At 41.2% G+C, this 22977-nt stretch overlaps 1 protein-coding gene across 1 annotated transcript in view; it reads right to left on the bottom strand.

Moving 5' to 3' along the window:
• Window positions 1–22977, bottom strand: part of LOC121385209 (sal-like protein 3) — a 39062-nt gene that overhangs the window by 11675 nt on the left and 4410 nt on the right. Inside the window, exons 2-4 of the mRNA XM_041515780.1 lie at window positions 5563–6365; window positions 4443–4889; window positions 362–2628 (exon numbers count right to left, since the gene is read on the bottom strand). Coding sequence (XP_041371714.1) covers window positions 362–2628; window positions 4443–4889; window positions 5563–6365 — 3517 coding nt within the window. The remainder of the gene's footprint in view (window positions 1–361; window positions 2629–4442; window positions 4890–5562; window positions 6366–22977) is intronic.

Here is a 22977-nt window from a genome sequence, read left to right as displayed (position 1 = left end):
AAATCTGACATTACTGCTGTGTATTTGTATACATTTATAGTAACATCATAACAGTATCTACTGGAAATCTGACATTACTGCTGTGGATTTGTAGACATTTATAGTAACATCATAACAGTATCTACTGGAAATCTGACATTACTGCTGTGGAGTTGTATACATTTATAGTAACATCATAACAGTATCTACTGGAAATCTGACATTAATGTTATGGATTTGTATACATTTATATTAACGTAATAACCATACCTACTGGAAATCTGACATTACTGCTATGGATTTGTATACATTAAGAGTAACATCATAACCGTATCTTCTGGAAATCTGAAATTACCGTTAGTGAAAAACAGACAAGCATTACCTGGAATGTGTACGAGACAGTGAGGTGACTTTCCTTCCATCAGAGGAGATGCTATCGGAGGTCACATGCTGCCAGCTGTGGTGTAGCTTCCTCCCGTCGGGGGGTGAGGGACCCGATGAGCTGTCTGTTGGCGACGGGTTCCACTGGACCCGGGGGAAGCCCACGAGGCTGTCTGGATCGGCGGGCGACGGCTGCGATGATGACGAGTGAGTGGGCGACACACTCCTCCTGACAGATGGCTGCGACGGCTCGGAAACCTGCACGGAGATCGGCATCGAAGAAACACAGGAGGAGGAAGAGTAGCCGGTGGCGGGGAGACCGGCCGCAAGTCCCGAGCCAGCCAGCAGCTGTGAGGACTGCGATTGTGCAGCAGCAGCAGCAGCAGCCGCTGCGACGGTGCTGGCAAGGATGAGCGGATTCAGCGAGGCGAGGACAGCAGAATTGGACAGCACAGTGTTGAGAACAGACGAACTGGCCAGACAGGTGGGAAGAGTTACAGCCACATCCGCTTGATCACCATCAACCCCCACCCCCACCTCCACCTCCTCCTCCCCCACCGCCTCCTGTTTGATCTCTTCTGCACGAATTATGTCGTCAGCATCAGCAGAAGGAGCAGTAGGTTCAGAAGAGGAAGTAGTCAGCGTCGTCGTCACAGCAGCAGGTTCCACGTGTTTCTCTGCCGGTGACTTCACACTGTCCAGCTTCACGGGAAGAGAGGCCTTGCGTCTCGACTTGGAGGGAGGTCCTTCTTTGCGGAATGACATCAGAGAGCGTTTCGGGGCGGCTTTGATTTCGGGATCCTCGGGGTCGGAGTCGGACATGTGGTTCGAGCCGGAATGTTGAGTGTCCGAGTTAGCACGGTCCTGCTCAGTGGGTGGTTCCGACGGCATGACGACGGTGATGTTCTCCTGAAGTCCTTCCTTCTCAAGAAATTCTTTTGCCTTTTCCAAGTCCTTGAGATGCTGCTGGCCTTCAGGCGAGGTGGTGACCTCCTCGCTGTTGTTCGCGGCGTTACCGTCTGGCGAAGTGTGGTCGGAGAGCCTGTCCCAGTACGCTATGCGCATCAGAGACTCGAGGTTCGCTTTGTCCATCTTACGAGGCAGCACGGAATCCACCTGGCTGTACATTGTTTTTGAAATGTCGTGGAAGCGGACCATGTGCTGGTGGAGGTTGACGGACTCACTGAATCCTTTGCGGCACTCCTTGCAGTAGAACATCCTCTGTCCGTTGTGGATCCGCTCGTGCCGCTGGAGGAGGTAGAGTCTAGAGAAGGACTTGCGGCAGTACTTGCACTCCCAGCTCCCAACCAGCCGCACACCGCTCTTCTCCATGCACAGATCTGCTGCCAGATCGGTGTTCTCGTTGATGTCGGCTTTCTGCTTCTTCCCAGTGACAACGCTCTCCCCGAAATCCTCACCATCTTCGACCAGCAGTCGCTCGTCGCTCACGGTAACCTCCTCGTCCGTCTTCTCCCGACTCTCCAGCTTATTGTTTATCTTGTGACTCAGCACGTGCTGCAGCATCTGGTGTTTCGACTCGAATGTCGCGTCGCAGTGTCGGCACTGGTACGTTGTGATCTCGAGGTCAAAGTGCATCGACAGGTGAACCTGCACGTTGCTGAGGGAACTGAGCATGGCACCGCAGATGTAGCACTTGTACATGGACGTCTCTTTGTTCGTGGAAAGATTCACTCCGTCCAGTCGCGTTATCAAAACCGTCTCGTTCCTGATCCGGATTCTGCTCTTCATGAATGGGCCGTCGCCAGTGACAACGGTTCCAACGGCATCGCCCACATCTTCCTGGGAATTGTTTATCAATGCTTCTGCTGACCCGTCACTGGTGCTGGAAAACTGGCGGTTCACAGCGGAGGGGAAAGCAGAGCTGCTCTCCAGAAAGGAAGGAACGTTATTTTTCTCCGAGTGGTGTTCACCGGCAGATAAAAACGAAACAACACCGTCCACACATCGAGAATTATTCCCCTTGGATTTTTCACCCGCAGAATCGCCGTCTGCGATGGATTCCAATTCGTGATTCTGCTTCTCGGCCGACAGAGCCGGCTCGTCGAGGTCGTTCTTGAGGGATCCGTTGAAGATGTGGTGATGATACTCGGCGATCCTCTCATGGACGTACAGAGACTTCTCGAAGGATCTGTTCTTCAGCTTCATGTAGCGCTCGGCCAGACTCTGACTCAACTCCACGTTCATGTTGTGAGCGGCTTTCTGGTGGTACAGCATGCTGCCCTTTGCCTTGAACGACTTGCCACACACCTGGCAACAAACAAGCAAGCAATCAATCAATCAATGGATAAATCAATGGATGAATCAATGGATAGATGGATGGATGGATGAATCAATGGTGGATGGATGGATGAATTGGATGGATGGATGAAATGGATGGATGGATGAAATTACATTTTCCAAGAACCAGATTTACGAACGATTATAAATAAATTAATGCTTATTGACACCCCAGCATAGGGCTCGCAACAGCGAAAAGCAGTCCATAGTTTAGATGTAGCAGGTGAAATAGCAATTCACATGCTAAAACCACCAAAATATTGCAAATCATTTTTCAAGAACCAGATTTATACACGAATATCTCATCTGGTATTAATATGTAGCTCAAGATTCGTTATATTTTAATTCCATATTGCATTATTCCACACCACGTGCTATCTATTTCCAGCAGGCCATTTGGGTTTTTTTTAACAACATATTTCTGTTGGCCTGCTATTTTGAAAATATTACATTATGCCATAGTTTACTTCCTATTTGAAGCCCTGTGAAACTAAGTTATATGGTGATCAACATCAGTGTAAAATAAAAACATTATTAATAAAAACATTACCATTAAATACAGTATCAAACATCTTCAAAAAGACAAAAATAAACACTATGGTAACTTGCTACAGGTGTAGGCTCATCTACAACATGACATTTGAAATCACTAGGTTTAAGACAAACACTGACTAGGGAGGTAACTAAACACTGACAAGGGAGGTAACGAAACACTGACAAGGGAGGTAACGAAACACTGACAAGGGAGGTAACTAAACATTGACAAGGGAGATGACTACAGTCTCACTATACAGATGTTATCTGCCATTGAAACCCATGTTAAATTGCCCAACTTCAAACGAAGATTGCCAATAGAAGGTGTTCTCATTGGCACTAACAACATACACCATTGCAAACATACATTATATAAGCATTTATTTTCACTCCAAATTGAGAACATTTCCGTCTCAGTTTTTTGCTATATGACCCCATCTGGCTGTAATACAGGTCCGAACAGGTGGTTCATTAACCGATTCACTCCAGCTGTCTCTTGTGCTGTACATCCTGTGTAGCGAGACCTAAACATTGACACGGGAGGTAAGAAAACACTGACAAGGGAGGTAACTAAAAACTGACAAGGGAGGTAACTAAACACTGACAAGGGAGGTAATTAAACACTGACTAGGGTCTCACTACACAAATCACTTCCGGGTGAGAGTTCATTAATCACGGTCCACTATAGTTCCTAATTGTGACACAAGTTATGGCTCACATATTCACTTCTAGGAAATGGTGAAGAATTAAAACAATATGTATGTTTAATGGTAAGCCTTCTGGTTGTATTTTGCCCATGCTATTTTGTAATATTGTGCATCCGTAATTAATTCTAGATTGTCCAAATTATATACTGGTACAACATACTGGTATTTTATTTGCCAAATGGTTTCTTTTATTATTTTAACATATTCTTGACAAATTAACAATGAATTATTAAATTTCCACAACCCTCTACCTTTTTTAACATCGTTAAATTTAATACATAGAACTACTCCTGCATGGTCTGAATGATAGCTGTTTTCAATTATTACTTTTTCAACATTATATTACTAGTAACTAAAAAAAAGAAGAAGTCTAGCCTGGCTTGTTTAGGTGGCAAGGGAGGTAACTAAACACTGACAAGGGAGGTAACTAAAATCTGACAAGGGAGGTAACAATGAAAAAGGAGGTAACTAAACACAAGACAAGGGAGGTAACTAAACACCGACAAGGGAGGTAACTAAACACTGACAAGGGAGGTAACTTACTTCGCACGTGTACGGCTTGTCTCCAGTATGTAGGAGAACGTGACGTTTCAGGTCGCTCGGCTTCAGACAGATCTTGCCGCAGTATTTACACGTTCTGCTCATGGCATGATTGGCGGTCAGTTCGTCCAGGGCGCCCGGTGACGCCTCCTCGGGCCGCCTGTCCACACTTCCGCTGACCGCATCCACCCCGAGAAGACCTCCTCTCTCGTCGACTGTCGGAGTCTCATTAGACGTGGAGTGTTCGGTCGGGTCACCGGAAGGAGACTTGCTGGGCGTGGGGTGCTCCAGGGACTTTTCGTTCTTCATCTTCTGCTCGATGGCCTCCCTCAGCTGGTTGGTGGTGTCTTGCTTGATGTGGTGCGGGGCCGACTTGTCGATCATGGCCGAATGGTTAGACAGGAGGTGCAACTGAAGACTCCGCTTGGCCTTGTACGCTTTGCTACACACCTGAAAAAAACCCAAACAGACTGAAATATGTTCATATGACAACGCAACATTACGACACACACCCAATGGCACAAACTGAAATATGTTATCATGACAACACAACAATACAAAGCATTATAATAAAAGCCACATATATATTGTATGTATATATATTGTACAATTTGTGGTCGGATGGTGTAAATGTCATAGTAATGACGGTCGTTGTATCAAGGTCTGACTGCATATATATATTTATATTTTCAATCAAAGAAGGTGAACTCACTGCGTCATGCACTTCCAGCCATTCGGCTATTTTCACTTACATGATCAGAAGGATTAGAATTTTAAGTACTGTGCACCTGTTGTCATATTCAGTGAGACGGGCCCCACAAATTGCTCATTTAATGTTACCATAAAACTATTTAATAACTTTTGTCATCATGTGCATGTGAAAAAAAAAGACCAGCCCAAACATATTTGCATTAATACCATTATCTAAATTGGAAGAACAATTACAGATATAATTAAACATGACATCGGTGATGCTCAACCGACCACTTCGCGATAATAGTCCATCATCGGAACATTACTATATTGGGAAAATCATACAGTAATGATGACGGTAATAACTTAAAAAAAAAAAAATCATTTGGGGTAACCATACCCTCTGGCAGAAACCCTTTGTGCTGCTTACCTTGCACACAAACGGCCGTTCGCCGGTGTGTTTGCGTAGATGTCGCTGCAGCGCGGCTGGCGTTGGCTTCACGGCGCCGCAGTACTCGCACGTGCGGCCATGTAGTCGTGGGCTGCTGTCGGTGGTCATCGGCCTGCGACCGGCCGACCTCAGAGTCTTGCCGCCTGCTGCCGGCTTCTCAGGCGTCCAGCTTTCGGCCACGTCATCCTGGTCACTCTCGTCGGCGTCCGAATCACTGTCATACTTCCGCTTCCTGTCGTGGTCGTCGTCGTCATTTTTTACAGTTCCATCCCGTTTACCCTGCTGTCTCAAACGTGCGACTGTTCGGGTCACGATGACATTCCCCGACGATGGCGAGATTCCCACGTTCCTTGCTGCTTTCTTCAAGCTGGGGCTTCCCGTTTCAGCAACACCCGTCACCTTAGACGATTTTCTACTTTCAACATTGTTACAGTCAGACTCAGTTCGAACAGACTTTTTGTGATCTTTGTGTTCTTCTTCAGTGTCCGATTTGATCAATTCTTTATTTTCTGCTTCAGTATCTGATTTGTTTAATTCTTTATTGTTTCTTTCTGAGTCCGATTTTGATATTTTTTTATGTTTTGAATTACAACACGACTTCGTTAATTGAGACTTTTCTGTGCTCTCGTCTGACGAGTCACATTCTTTCTCTTCCGTTTCGTCAGTTTTTGTTGTTGGCTCTTCTGTTTCAGTATGGCGTTCCACAGTTTTCGAACTTGTAACATTGTCTTTTATATCAATCTGTAACTTACGGTCGTTATCATCGTCCTCATCAGACCCATCTGAAAAACACAAACAACAATACAGAATTATAGCGAGTTCCTGGAAAACACAAGCAACAATACAGAATTATAGCGAGTTCCTGGAAACACAAACATTAATACAGAATTATAGGGAGTTCCTGGAAACACAAACATTAATACAGAATTATAGCGAGTTCCTGGAAACACAAACATTAATACAGAATTATAGGGAGTTCCTGGAAACACAAACATTAATACAGAATTATAGCGAGTTCCTGGAAACACAAACATTAATACAGAATTATAGGGAGTTCCTGGAAAACACAAACATTAATACAGAATTATAGGGAGTTCCTGGAAAACACAAATAATACAGAATTATAGTGACTTCCTAGAAAACAAACAATAATACAAAATTATAGTGAGTTCCTGGAAAACACAAACAATAATACAGAATTATAGTGATCGAGTTCCTGGAAAACACAAACAATAATATAGAATTATAGTGAGTTCCTGGAAAATAAACAGTACAGAATTATAGTGAGTTCCTGGAAATCACAACCAATAATACAGAATTATAATGAGTTCCTGGAAAGCAGAAACACTGTTATAGGTTTGAAATGCTTTGAAACTGGACACTGCTTTTTCAAACACTTTCACCAATTTTAAACAGTAGTTCTCTTACTATCGATCATATATCTACAGATTATTAAAAAATATCCATTAACTTCATAGATTTTACCCTTCATACCATCTGGCAGAAACCCTGATACTGGACCCTACCTGAGTCCAGCAGTACACCATAACTATTACATAATACTTCACTAACCCTGTGAATGAATGAATTCACTCTGGACCCTACCCGAGTCCAGCAGTACACCATAACACATTACATAATGCTTCACTAACCCTATGAATGAATTCACTCTGGACCCTACCTGAGTCCAGCAGTACACCATAACACATTACATAATACTTCACTAACCCTATGAATGAATTCACTCTGGACCCTACCCGAGTCCAGCAGTACACCATAACACATTACATAATACTTCACTAACCCTGTGAATGAATGAATTCACTCTGGACCCTACCCGAGTCCAGCAGTACACCATAACACATTACATAATACTTCACTAACCCTATGCATGAATTCACTCTGGACCCTACCCGAGTCCAGCAGTACACCATAACACATTACATAATACTTCACTAACCCTATGCATGAATTCACTCTGGACCCTACCTGAGTCCACCAGCTGCAGTACACCATAATACATTACATAATGCTTCACTATAACCCTATGAATGAATGAATTCACTCTGGACCCTACCTTAGTCCAGCAGTACACCATAACACATTACATAATACTTCACTAACCCTATGAATGAAGGAATTCACTCTGGACCCTACCCGAGTCCACCAGTACACCATAACACATTACATAATACTTCACTAACCCTATGAATGAATGAATTCACTCTGGACCCTACCTTAGTCCAGCAGTACACCATAACACATTACATAATACTTCACTAACCCTATGAATGAATGAATTCACTCTGGACCCTAACCGAGTCCAGCAGTACACCATAACACATTACATAGTGAAAGAAAAAAGAAAGAAGTGTTTTATTTAATGACGCACTCAACACATTTTATTTATGGTTATATGGCATCAGACATATGGTTAAGGACCACACAGATTTTTTTAAAGGAAACCCACTGTCGCCACATAGACTATTCTTTTACGACAGGCAGCAAGGGATCTTTTATTTGCGCTTCCCACAGGCAGGATAGCACAAACCATGGCCTTTGTTGAACCAGTTATGGATCACTGGTCGGTGCAAGTGGTTTACACCTACCCATTGAGCCTTGCAGAGCACTCACTCAGGGTTTGGAGTCGGTATCTGGATTAAAAATTCCATGCCTCGACTGGGATCCGAACCCAGTACCTACCAGCCTGTAGACCGATGGCCTGCCACGACGCCACCGAGGCCGGTCATTACATAGTGCTTCACTAACCCTATGAATGATTGAATTCACTCTGGACCCTATCGGAGTCCAGCAGTACAACATAACACATTACATAATACTTCACTAACCCTGTGAATGAATGAATTCACTCTGGACCCTACCTGAGTCCAGCAGTACACCATAACACATTATATAATGCTTCACTAACCCTATGAATGAATGAATGAATGAATTCACTCTGGACCCTACCCGAGTCCACCAGTACACCATAACACATTACATAGTGCTTCACTAACCCTATGAATGAATTAATTCACACTGGACCCTACCCGAGTCCAGCAGTATACCATAACACATTACATAATACTTTACTAACCCTATGAATGAATTCACTCTGGACCCTACCCCGAGTCCAGCAGTACACCATAACACATTATATAATGCTTCACTAACCATATGTATGAATTCACTCTGGACCCTACCAGAGTCCAGCAGTACACCATAACACATTACATAATACTTCACTAACCCTGTGAATGAATGAATTCACTCTGGACCCTACCAGAGTCCAGCAGTACACCATAACACATTATATAATGCTTCACTAACCATATGAATGAATGAATGCACACAGTCACTGGACCCTGCCTGAGCCCCGGCCAGGAGTACAACGCTACCCTGTACTGTTAGGAGACGCACCTGAGCACAAAGCGACACAGCCGTGTGGAATGTGAAACTTCGAGAGAGGAATACCTGCTATAGAAAGCGCGGACGTGCAACACGGTGAAACGACTGCGTGCATGATCGACCTCGGGCCGAGGGGACACAAACAGAGCACTTCCCAGACATCCATAGCTGACAAACATTGAGAGCCTTGCGTGCGAGTGTGTGCTCTCTAAAAATGGATTGCCATCCTTGACGCGAAGCATGTCTCAAACATCACGCCAACTCCGAGCAACAAGAAAAAAAAAGAAAAAAGAAAGAAGACCGATATATTTTTTGAATCTATACAGGGAAAAAAAAAACGTTAGTGGAGAAAATCTCTGAGGTTGGGAAAAACACATGCACGAACAACACTGAATACAGACAGTGTGTATCTGTGTTTGAAGTATTTATCCTGCCATGCTGGTAATATATAGCAGTTCTGTGCATTTTGAAATCTGGCTTTCAGTAATGAATTTGTTCCGTCTTGTTGATAATTTATGTATACACGTGGATGTATCACGAACATGTATATATATATATGTGTGTGTGTGTGTGTATATATATATATATATATGTCTGTGTCTGTCTGTCTGTCTGTCTGTCTGTGTGTGTGTGTGTGTGTGTGTACCTGAACATACATGTACTTTAAGTATATTGTATATATATATATATATATACTTTATACGGTCAACATACACAGCGTACTGTACAGTCAATCCTGTACATGCTAAGCAGCCACCTAAGGGAGTATTAAAAAGTGGACTTTTAACACAGGTGGCTGCTTAATACAGGTGGCCACTACACCATGTTTGGCTGTAATATTAAAATATATAAAAGTAACATGTAGAACAATAATAATATACACATTAAAATATACTAACAGTTGTAATATGTATTAAAATATACTAACAGTTGTAATATTGTATTAAAATATACAAACAGTTGAAATATGTATTAAAATATACAAACAGTTGTAATATGTATTAAAATATACTAACAGTTGTAATATGTATTAAAATATACAAACAGTTGAAATATGTATTAAAATATACAAACAGTTGAGATATGTATTAAAATATACTAACAGTTGTAATATGTATTAAAATGTAGAAACGTGATGAGGTAAACATTAACTGGTGTGTGAATTTTTTTTTTTTTGTTTAACGACACCACAAGAGCACATTGATTAATTAATCATCGGCTATTGGATGTCAAAAATTCGGTAATTCTGACTCGTAGTCATCAGAGGAAACCACTGGTTGGAACGAGAAAAAAAACCAATCAGCTGAATGGATCCATAGTGGTGGTTCGATCCTGTGATGCAAGCACCTCAAGCGAAAGCACATACCACAGCTTTAACCAGTTATGGTGCACTGGTTGGAAGGAGAAAAAACAAAACAATCAGTTGAATGGATCCACAGAGCTAGGTGGTTCGATCCTGCCACGCACGCACCTGAAGCAAGCACTTTACTGACTGAGCTAAATCCTGCACCCCTCCACCCCCTCCCCGGTGTGTGAAGTGGAATGTGTTGTGTGAAAACAAACCTTCCTTTATCGAGACTGATGCCAATGTCACGGTTTGAGATTGTACCCAGTTTGAGATTGTTGTTTGCTTGTTGCAGCAGTGGTTTCGCATTGCCCTTCGATTTTGATGCATGCGCAATAAGCAAAGGACAATCTCAAACCGGGTACAATCTCAAGCCGTTACACCAGTGTTTACACTGCACGCTCATTAGACTGGTGCCGGCACTTACACTGCACGCTCATTAGACTGGTGCCCGCATTTACACTGCACGCTGATTAGACTGGTGCCCACTTTTACACTGCACGCTCATTAGACTGGTGCCCACGTTTACACTGCACGCTCATTAGACTGGTGCCCATATTTACACTGCATGCTCCATAGACTGGTGCCCGCATTTATGGTGCCCGCATTTACACTGCACGCATTTACACTGCACGCTCCATAGATTGGTGCCTGCATTTACACTGCACACTCATTAGACTGGTGCCCGCATTTACACTGCACGCTCCATAGACTGGTGCCCATGTTTACACTGCACATTCTATAGACTGGTGCCCACGTTTACAATGCATGCTCATTAGACTGGTGCCCACATTTACACTGCACGCTCATTAGACTGGTGCCCACGTTTACACTGCATGCTCCATAGACTGGTGCCCGCATTTACACTGCACACTCCATAGACTGGTGCCCGCATTTACACTGCACGCTCCATAGACTGGTGCCCGCATTTACACTGCACGCTCATTAGACTGGTGCCCACGTTTACACTGCATGCTCCATAGACTGGTGCCCGCATTTACACTGCACACTCCATAGACTGGTGCCCACATTTACACTGTACGATCCATAGACTGGTGCCCGCATTTATACTGCACGCTCTATAGATTGGTGCCCACGTTTACACTGCACATTCTATAGACTGGTGCCCACGTTTACACTGCACGCTCTATAGACTGGTGCCCACGTTTATACTGCACGGCTTCTAGAATTTGAATAAAATCCACTAGTCATGGGATCAGTGATTTAAAAACATTAACATTTAGGGGTTGGGGTGGGGGCAGGATATTCAGATTTACAAAATAGACTTAACTGCAACATTTGACCAAAAAAATTCACTAGCCATCGGGCATCGCAATAGTAATTATTTACTAGCCCAACAAAATCACTAGCCATGGGAGTGGGGCTACCATAATCTAAAAACCCTGCTCATTAGACTGGTGCCCGCGTTTACACTGCATGCTCCTTACACTGGGCCTTCAGGACCGCTTCCCGTACGTGACATCGAGCCAGACGTTCAGACAAACATTTCCATTCTTACCTCAGTGAAGCCAACACTATTTCCACTGTCTGTACCTCACACAGACATTATTTTAATGTCTACTAGTTTGTAGCGCACACTGTCAACTGGTGATGATGCATCATCACTTCAAATGGTTTAGCAAACAGTTTAGATTTTAAAAAATAAGATTATTCAGTGGTTTAGATTTTAAAATATAAGATTATCCAGTGGTTTAGATTTAAAAATAAAAGATTATCCAGTGGTTTAGATTTAAAAATGAAAGATTATCCAGTAGTTTAGATTTAAAAATAAAAGATTATCCAGTAGTTTAGATTTAAAAATAAAAGATTATCCAGTAGTTTTAGATTTAAATATAAGATTATCCAGTAGTTGAGATTTAAAAATAAGATTATCCAGTAGTTTAGATTTAAAAATAAGATTATCCAGTAGTTTAGATTTAAAAATGAAAGATTATCCAGTAGGATTATCCAGTGGTTTAGATTTAAAAATGAAAGATTATCCAGTAGTTTAGATTTAAAAATAAGATTATCCAGTAGTTTTAGATTTAAAAATAAGATTATCCAGTGTTTTAGATTTAAAAATCTAAAAGAAATTACCCATTAGTTTAGATTTCAAATCAAAAAGAAATTACCCATTACTTCAGATTTTAAAGTAGTTTAGATTTGAAAATCTAAAAGAAATTACCCATTACTTCAGATTTCAGTAAAAATGTTCAAGAAATTACCCATTAAGTACTTTAGATTTAAAAGTCAAAACAAAATTACCCAGTAGTTCAGATTTAAAAGTAAAAAAGAAATTACTCAATAGTTCAGATTTAAACAGATATTACCCAGTCCTTCACATTTAAAATACAAGAGGAAATTACACAGCATGTACATGTATACATGTATGTACATGTAGTATAGAAATTAAAAGGTTTTAAAAAAAATAAAAATTAATCCTGGATGAAATTTAAAAGATTCTACCTCATTTCTGTTACCAAATACATCTTGAATACTTACAGAGGAATACAAAACTGGGTTTATTTTTGGTGGGGGACCGTAATACCTTGGTCGACTTGGGGGAAACTGCCATAATATGCATATACATGAATATAAACTAACTGGTGTATTTTTGAAGGAAGGAAAGAAATGTTTTATTTAATGAAACTCTTTTTACATTATAAGACCCCACACTTAATACAATTTCAGTTAACAGTTATAGCAGGGCTTCTAGATCCCCACTCCCATGATTATGGTAGCCCCATGTCAGATAGCAGGGCTTCTAGATTATGGTAGCCCCACTCCCATGGCTAGTGATATTCAATGTTGGGCTAGTAAATAACTACTATTGTCATGCCAGACAGGGCTTCTAGATTATGGTAGCCCCACTCCCATGGCTAGTGATATTCAGTGTTGGACTAGTAAATAACTACTATTGCCATGTCAGACAGGGCTTCTAGATTATGGTAGCCCCACTCCCATGGCTAGTGATATTCAATGTTGGGCTAGTAAATAACTACTGTTGCCATGCCTGACAGATTTTCTAGATTATAGTAGCCCCACTCCCATGGCTAGTGATATTCAATGTTGGGCTAGTAAACAACTACTGTTGTCATGCCCGATGGCTAGTGAAAACAAAAATGGTCAAATGTTGCAGTTAAGTCTATTTTGTAAAGTAAGGTAGGGCAAGTAAATGTTTAATTGTGGCTAGTAAATGCTGTAAATCACTGATCCCATGACTAGTGGATTAAAAACAAATTGTGGCTAGTAAATGCTGTAAATCACTGATCCCGTGACTAGTGGATTAAAAACAAATTGTGGCTAGTAAATGCTGTAAATCACTGATCCCGTGACTAGTGGATTAAAAACAAATTGTGGCTAGTAAATGCTGTAAATCACTGATCCCGTGACTAGTGGATTAAAAACAAATTGTGGCTAGTAAATGCTGTAAATCACTGATCCCGTGACTAGTTGCAAATTGTTAGTAAATGCTGTAAATCACTGATCCCGTGACTAGTGGATTAAAAACAAATTGTGGCTAGTAAATGCTGTAAATCACTGATCCCGTGACTAGTGGATTAAAAACAAATTGTGGCTAGTAAATGCTGTAAATCACTGATCCCGTGACTAGTGGATTAAAAACAAATTGTGGCTAGTAAATGCTGTAAATCACTGATCCCGTGACTAGTGGATTAAAAACAAATTGTGGCTAGTAAATGCTGTAAATCACTGATCCCGTGACTAGTGGATTAAAAACAAATTCTAGAAGCCCTGGTTATATAAATTTCACTAGCCAGGACATCCTTTCCGTTACTTATAATATCCAAGTATGGTTCAAGCACGCTGTCATGGACACACAATCTCAGTTACCTGCAGGGCTATCTGTCTAGGACTGTGATTAGTGGTTAGTTAGAGATAAGTCAGTGTGGTGGGTTTACACCTGCTCACCGAGTCGCTAAATTCACTTTGGGTGGGAGCCGGTACCAATAGGCGAACCCAGTACCTACCCAACTTACATAACTGTATGTCCGGTGGCTTAACCACGACGCCACCAAGGCCAGTGGTTTCTTATAAGTGGCAGGACGTAGCCCAGTTGTAAAGCACTCGCTTGATGCGCGGTCGGTCCAGGATTGATCCCTGTCGGTGGGCCCATTAATCTATTTCTCTTTCCAACCAGTACGCAACGACTGGTATATCAAAGGCTATGGTATGTGCTACCCTGTCTGTGGGATGGTGCATATAAAAGATCCCTTAATTGATGCTAATCGAAAAGTGTAGCTGGTTTTATCTCTAAGACTATACATATGTCACAATAATCAAATGTTTGACATCCGGTAGCCAATGGTTAATAAATCAATGTGCTCTAGTATTGTCGTTGTGTTTCATCACCTCCCCAGAAACACCCTGCCTCTGCCCTTGGTGACATGAATCGTCAGTGTAGAAACTGGTGTACATACACTTTATACACACATTGCATGCCGTATCATGTACACGCATTGCATGCCGTATCATGTCCATGCACACAAGGCGTTAACTCACTGGCACATTAACCCACACACCTGGCTGTGGTGACACCACCAGGTCACCGAACGACCAAGCAAGTGTCAGTGATCGGTAGTCCATGCACGAACACCAACACGTGAGTTAGCATACACTGTGTTAGATGCAGGTCACCGTCCACATACAGACAGAGAGTTAGCATACACTGCAATAGATGCAGGTTACCCATACAGACAGTTAGATAGTCACTGTCCACATATAGACAGAGAGTTAGATAGTCACTGTCCACATACAGACAGTTAGATAGTCACTGTCCACATACAGACAGTTAGATAGTCACTGTCCACATACAAAGAGTTAGATAGTCACTGTCCACATAGTTAGATAGTCACTGTCCACATACAAAGAGTTAGATAGTCACTGTCCACCAGATCACCAAACAACCAAGCAAGTGTCAGTGATCGGTAGTCCATGCACAAACACCAACACGTGAGTTAGCATACACTGTGTTAGATGCAGGTCACCGTCCACATACAGACAGAGAGTTAGTATACACTGCAATAGATGCAGGTCATCCATACAGACAGAGAAAGAAAGAAATGTTTTATTTAACGACACACTCAACACATTTTATTTACGGTTATATGGCGTCAGACATATGGTTAAGGACCACACAGATTTTAAGAGGAAACCCGCTGTCACCACTTCATGGGCTACTCTTCCGATTACCAGTAAGGGATCTTTTATTTGTGCTTCCCACAGGCAGGATAGCACAAACCATGGCCTTTGTTGAACCAGTTATGGATCACTGGTCGGTGCAAGTGGTTTACACCTACCCATTGAGCCTCGCGGAGCACTCACTCAGGGTTTGGGGTCGGTATCTGGATAAAAAATCCCATGCCTCGACTGGGATCTGAACCCAGTACCTACCAGCATGTTGACCGATGGCCTAACCACGACGCCGGTCCATACAGACAGAGAGTTAGATTGTCACTGTCCACATATAGATAGAGAATTAGATAGTCACTGTCCACATACAGACAGAGTTAGATAGTCACTGTCCACATACAGACAGAGTTAGATAGTCACTGTCCACATACAGACAGAGTTAGATAGTTACTGTCCACATACAGTTAGATAGTCACTGTTCACATACAGAGAGTTAGATAGTCACTGTCCACATACAGAGAGTTAGATAGTCACTGTCCACATACAGAGAGTTAGATAGTCACTGTCCACATACAGACAGAGAGTTAGATAGTCATTGTCCACAGACAGAGTTAGATAGTCACTGTCCACATACAGACAGTTAGATCGTCACTGTCCACATACAGACAGTTAGATAGTCACTGTCCACATACAGACAGATAGTCACTGTCCACATACAGACAGTTAGATAGTCACTGTCCACATGTTTCTATGGAAAACACTGATCCATTTTAAACAACTTCACACAGACCTAGATATCTTACCACTTTGTAGACAGACAAAGTTAGATAGTCACTGTCCACATACACCGGCCTCGGTGGCGTAGTGGTTAGTCCATCGGTCTACAGGCTGGTAGGTACTGGGTTCGGATCCCAGTCGAGGCATGGGATTTTTAATCCAGATACCGACTCCAAACCCTGAGTGGGTGCTCCGCGAGGCTCAATGGGTAGGTGTAAACCACTTGCACCACCACTTATCCATGGAAAACAACTTCACACAGACCTAGATAGCTTTAACACTTTGTAGACAGACACATATTTAGACAGTCAATGTATCCATGGAAAACAACTTCACACAGAACTAGATAGCATTAACACTTTGTAGACAGACACAGAGTTAGATAGTCACTGTTCACATGTATCTATGGAAAACCTCGATTCATTGTAAACAACTTCACACAGACCTAGATAGCTTTAACACTTTGTAGACAGACACAGTTAGATAGTCAATGTATCCATGGAAAACAACTTCACACAGACCTAGATAGCTTTAACTTTTTGTAGACAGACACAGAGTTAGATAGTCAATGTATCCATGGAAAACAACTTTGCACAGAACAAGATAGCATTAACACTTTGTAGACAGATACAGAGTTAGATAGTCACTGTCCACATGTATTTATGGAAAACCTCGATTCATTGTAAACAACTTCACACAGACCTAGATAGCTTTAATAGAGTTAGATAGTCAATGTATCATGGAAAACAACTTCACACAGACCTAGATAGCTTTAACACTTTGTAGACACACAGAGTTAGATAGTCAATGTATCATGGAAAACAACTTCACACAGACCTAGATAGCTTTAACACTTTGTAGACAGACACAGAGTTAGATAGTCAATGTATCCATGGAAAACAACTTCACACAGAACTAGATAGCATTAACACTTTGTAGACAGACACAGAGTTAGATAGTCACTGTCCACATGTATCTATGGAAAACCTCGATTCATTGTAAACAACTTCACACAGACCTAGATAGCTTTAACACTTTTTGGACTGACAGTTAGATAGTCAATGTACCATGGAAAACAACTTCACACAGACCTAGATAGCTTTAACACTTTGTAGACACACAGAGTTAGATAGTCAATGTATCATGGAAAACAACTTCACACAGACCTAGATAGCTTTAACACTTTGTAGACAGACACAGTTAGATAGTCAATGTATCCATGGAAAACAACTTCACACAGACCTAGATAGCTTTAACACTTTGTAGACAGACACAGAGTTAGATAGTCAATGCATCCATGGAAAACAACTTCACACAGACCTAGATAGCTTTAACACTTTGTAGACAGACACAGAATTAGATAGTCACTGTCGACATGTATCCACTACATTTGAACAAAGGCCATGGTATGTGCTATCCTGTTTGTGGAAAAGTGCATATAAAAGATCCCTTGCTGCGGGTTTCCTCTGATGACTGAGTCAGAAAGTTTACCAAATGACTGACATCCAATAGCCGATGATTATTTAATCAATGTGCTCTAGTGGTGTTGTTAAACAAAACAAACATTAACCATGGAAAACCTCCATTTTAAACCACTTCACACAGACCTAGATAGCTTTAACACTTTGAAGACAGACACAGTGTTAGCATACACCATGTCAGATAGTCAGGGTTTCTGCCAGAGGATAAAACGGCTATGGCGCCATACCCAAATATTTTGCATATTTTTACTAAATTAATCAGGGCTTCTAGATTATGGTAGCCCCACTCCCGTGACTAGTGATATTCAATGTTGGGCTAGTAAATAACTAATATTACCATGCCCAATGGCTAGTGAAAACAAAAGTTGTCAAATGCTGCATTTTAGTCTTATTTGTTAACCAATTAATAATATGGATTAAAACAAACTTTAAAATTTGCTTTTACATAAAAAAAAAAATCAAAAATCATATTTTTCGATAATCGAGGGACAAGTAACGGATGGACACCACAAGTATATTTTAATTAATTACTAATTAATTACTTATAATATTTAAAAGTGAAAACATTTAGCTAAATGTGTAAAGTAAAGAATGTTTTACAAGCTAAAGTTGTTTCACATGTCTTATAGATCATGTTTTACGGTCTAGTACTACTTAAACAATTTTAGGTATACATTTTTGACAAAAAATTACTCTTGTTGAAGTCTAAAATGTGATTTGTTAAAATTAGCATAACTTTTGAATGGCTAGGTGTAAACAGTTCTGGAAACAAAAGTACATGTAGTGTCGGAATTAGAATAAAACTGATTTTCGTTGATTATGTCTTTCATATTAAACTGGTCGACAGGTAAATATATATTTAATGATACTCTACATGTACCTAATTTAGCATAATTTACTTGTTTGGGCTCTCATTGATGTACAAGGTGGCGGTAGAGTATCATTAAATAGATATTTACAAAGTCAGTTTAATATGAAAGAAATAATTCATTAAATAAATATTTATAAAATATTTACCTGTCAGTTTAATATGAAAGACATAATTGACGAAAATCAGTTTTATTCTATTTCCGACATTACTATAGACATAAATAACTTTCTGATGATACCACACAAGTTACCGAATTCACAATTATTATTTTTTTCTCAAATGTGGCATTTTGCTTCATCTTACCCATTAGTTTCTTTAATTTCAATTTAAAATATTAAAATAAAACTACACTGCATACAACTTTAAGTTCCACGTTTTAGTTTTCATTTTGTCTTTATACCATTATATTATCTACAAAAAGGACAAAAAAATTGATTAGTTTAAAAGTTACATGTATCACAAGATGGCACGTACAGTCACATCTAAGTCAAGCTTTCATCAACATGTTAAGTACATGAATACTAGCTGCAGGGGTATCTTTATAGGCAAGTTATTGTCACACTTATTGTCTGTCTTTATTGTTAGTTTAATAAAAAAAGAGTAAAGTTTGTTTTATTTCACGATGCCACTAGAGCACATTGATTTTTTATCTTATCCTCGGCTATATGGTCATTATGACACTGTTTTTTTTAGAGGAAACCTGCTGTCGCCACATAGGCTATTCTTTTTATGACAGGCAGCAAGGGATCTTTTATTTTCACTTACCACAGGCAGGATAGCACAAACCATGGCCTTTGTTATGGACCACTGGTCAGTGCAAGTGGTTTACACCTACCCATTGAGCCCTGCGGAGCACTCACTCAGGGTTTGGAGTCGGTATATGGATTAAAAATCCCATGCCTCAACTGGGAACCGAACCAAGTACCTACCAGCCTGTAGACCATTGGCCGAACCATGACGCCACCGAGGCCGGTGTCAGTTTATATTTTTTCATTCGGTAAATCTGTTTTTAAAAGCCATTTGCATGATTGCATTACTGGAAAACATAGCAGATGGCAAAAGTATCATGCCATGTGTCTTTGCCATTTAAGCATTATAATTTTTGTCTTTACAGTTATCTATTTTGAATAATGAAAAAGACAGATTTGACACCTTTTTTTTTTTACAATCATCCAGTCTAGCATTACATGTATATCATACAAATGCCTGTAATAGTAACAATTACAGATATCTATATACATTTATAAAAGTATTACCATTATTAATTTTCTTTGCTATTAGTAAATTAACGGTAAAGACATAACAATAAAGATAATTTTTTACTATTATTCCTTATGATTAACGGTAAAAACAGAAGCAAGAATGTTATTTTTAATGTACATTTAACAAAATTATACATCTCTAGTTTTGCCACTTGTAATTATGCACCACTGAACATATCTGCTTTAGATTTTACTATTAAAGACTTAAAAAACAATATTTAATAAAATAAAAAAATTCTTTACCGTTATTTGCCCCTTTTTGTGAAAATAGCTCATATACGATTACATTGGCCTGGCCATAACAAATCTACTGAACATGTCTAACACAGTTACATTGGCCTGGTCGTATCAAATCTACTGAACATATCTATATAGTTACATTGGCCTGGCCTTAACAAATCTACGGAACATGTCTATATACAGTTACATGGCCTGGCCTTAACAAATTTACTGAGTAAGTCTACAGTTACTTTAATTGGCCTGGCCTTAACAAATTTACTGAGTAAGTCTACAGTTACTTTAATTGGCCTGGCCTTAACAAATTTACTGAGTAAGTCTACAGTTACTTCAATTGGTCTGGCCTTAACGATTTACTGAGTACGTCTACAGTTACATTAGCATGACCGTAACAATTTACTGATTAAGTCTACAGTTACATTGGCATGGCCGTAACAATTTACTGAGTAAGTCTACAGTTACTTTAATTGGTCTGGCCGTAACGATTTACTGAGTACGTCTACAGTTACATTAGCATGACCGTAACAATTTACTGATTAAGTCTAGTTACATTGGCCTGGCCGTAACAATTTACTGAGTAAGTCTACAGTTACATTGGCCTGGCCGTAACAATTTACTGAGTAAGTCTACAGTTACATTGGCCTGGCCGTAACAATTTACTGAGTAAGTCTACAGTTACATTGGCCTGGCCGTAACAATTTACTGAGTAAGTCTACAGTTACATTGGCCTGGCCGTAACAATTTAGAAGCCCTGTCTAGAAGCCCTGTCTATAGTTACATTGGTCTGGCCTTAACGAATTTACTGAGCATGCCCGCCGATGGCAAAGCTGCGTTCTCACGCTATAACCTTGTGTCCACATTTCCACCATCGAGCCAGAGTCTGCACGAGCGCAGAAACACAAATTGTCCTCCACACAGCCAATATTGATTTTTGCTGTGCGAGAATGCGTGCACGCTATTTCGGTACCGGCAAAATGCAACAGACAAACACCAAACTGGGATTCGGCTGTCTGAGGAGAGAAAAAGAAAATCGAGATATTGGCCATTTTCTTCAGTTCAATCACGATCGCAGAATTCTTTTTTTTCTTTTGCTGATTTTTTTTTGCTTTAGGTTCAGTGCAAGCTGATGACAAAATGACTTGTATACATAGGTCTGAGGTTTTCATTCCTGTGGTCAGACAGATAGGACCGGGTGGTGACTTGTACACATAGGTCCGAGGTTTTCATTCCTATGGTCAGACAGATAGGATGTGGTGGTGACTTGTACACATAGGTCCAAGGTTTTCATTCCTATGGTCAGATAGATATGACGGGGTGGTGACTTGTATACATAGGTCCGAGGTTTTCATTCCTATGGTTAGACAGATATGACGGAGTGGTGACAGGGTGGTGACTTATACACATAGGTCTGAGGTTTTCATTCCTATGGTCAGACAGATAGGACGGGGTGACGACGGGGTGGTGACTTGTACTGGTAGGTCTGAGATTTTCACTCCTATGGTCAGACAGATAGGACAGGGTGTTGACGGGGTGGTGACTTGCACATATAGGTCTGAGGTTTTCATCCCTGTGATCAGACAGATAGGACAGATAGGACGGGGTGGTGACTTGTACTGGTAGGTCTGAGGTTTTCACTCCTATGGTCAGACAGATAGGACGGGGTGGTGACTTGTACTGGTAGGTCTGAGGTTTTCAGTCCTATGGTTAGACAGATAGGACGTGGTGGTGACGTGGTGGTGACTTGTATACATAGGTCCGAGGTTTTCATTTCTATGGTTAGACAGATATGACGGGGTGGTGACAGGGTGGTGACTTATACACATAGGTCTGAGGTTTTCATTCCTATGGTCAGACAGATAGGACGGGGTGACGACGGGGTGGTGACTTGTACACATAGGTGTGAGGTTTTCATTCCTATGGTCAGACAGATATGACGGGGTGGTGACTTGTACATATAGGTCTGAGGTTTTCACTCCTATGGTCAGGCAGATAGGATGGGGTGTTAACGGGGTGGTGACTTGTACTGGTAGGTCTGAGATTTTCACTCCTATGGTCAGACAGATTGGACAGGGTGTTGACGGGGTGGTGACTTGTACATATAGGTCTGAGGTTTTCATCCCTGTGATCAGACAGATAGGACGGGGTGGTGACTTGTACTGGTAGGTCTGAGGTTTTCACTCCTATGGTCAGACAGATAGGACGGGGTGGTGACTTGTACTGGTAGGTCTGAGGTTTTCAGTCCTATGGTTAGACAGATAGGACGTGGTGGTGACGGGGTGGTGACGTGTACACATAGGTCTGAGGTTTTCATTCCTATGGACAGACAGATATGATGGGGTGTTGACTTGTACATATAGGTCTGAGGTTTTCACTCCTATGGTCAGGCAGATAGGATGGGGTGTTAACGGCGTGGTGACTTGTACTGGTAGGTCTGAGATTTTCACTCCTATGGTCAGACAGATAGGACAGGGTGTTGACGGGGTGGTGACTTGTACATATAGGTCTGAGGTTTTCATCCCTGTGATCAGACAGATAGGACAGACAGGACGGGGTGGTGACTTGTACTGGTAGGTCTGAGGTTTTCACTCCTATGGTCAGACAGATAGGACGGGGTGGTGACTTGTACTGGTAGGTCTGAGGTTTTCAGTCCTATGGTTAGACAGATAGGACGTGGTGGTGACGGGGTGGTGACGTGTACACATAGGTCCCAGATTTTCATTCCTGTGGTCAGACAGATAGGACATGGTGGTGACTTGTATACATAGGTCCGAGGTTTTCATTCCTATGGTTAGACAGATATGACGGGGTGGTGACAGGGTGGTGACTTATACACATAGGTCTGAGGTTTTCATTCCTATGGTC

The sequence above is a fragment of the Gigantopelta aegis genome, chromosome 11 (assembly GCF_016097555.1).
Source record: "Gigantopelta aegis isolate Gae_Host chromosome 11, Gae_host_genome, whole genome shotgun sequence".
Lineage (NCBI taxonomy): Eukaryota > Metazoa > Mollusca > Gastropoda > Neomphalida > Peltospiridae > Gigantopelta > Gigantopelta aegis.
This window is presented reverse-complemented; position numbering and strand designations above follow the sequence as displayed.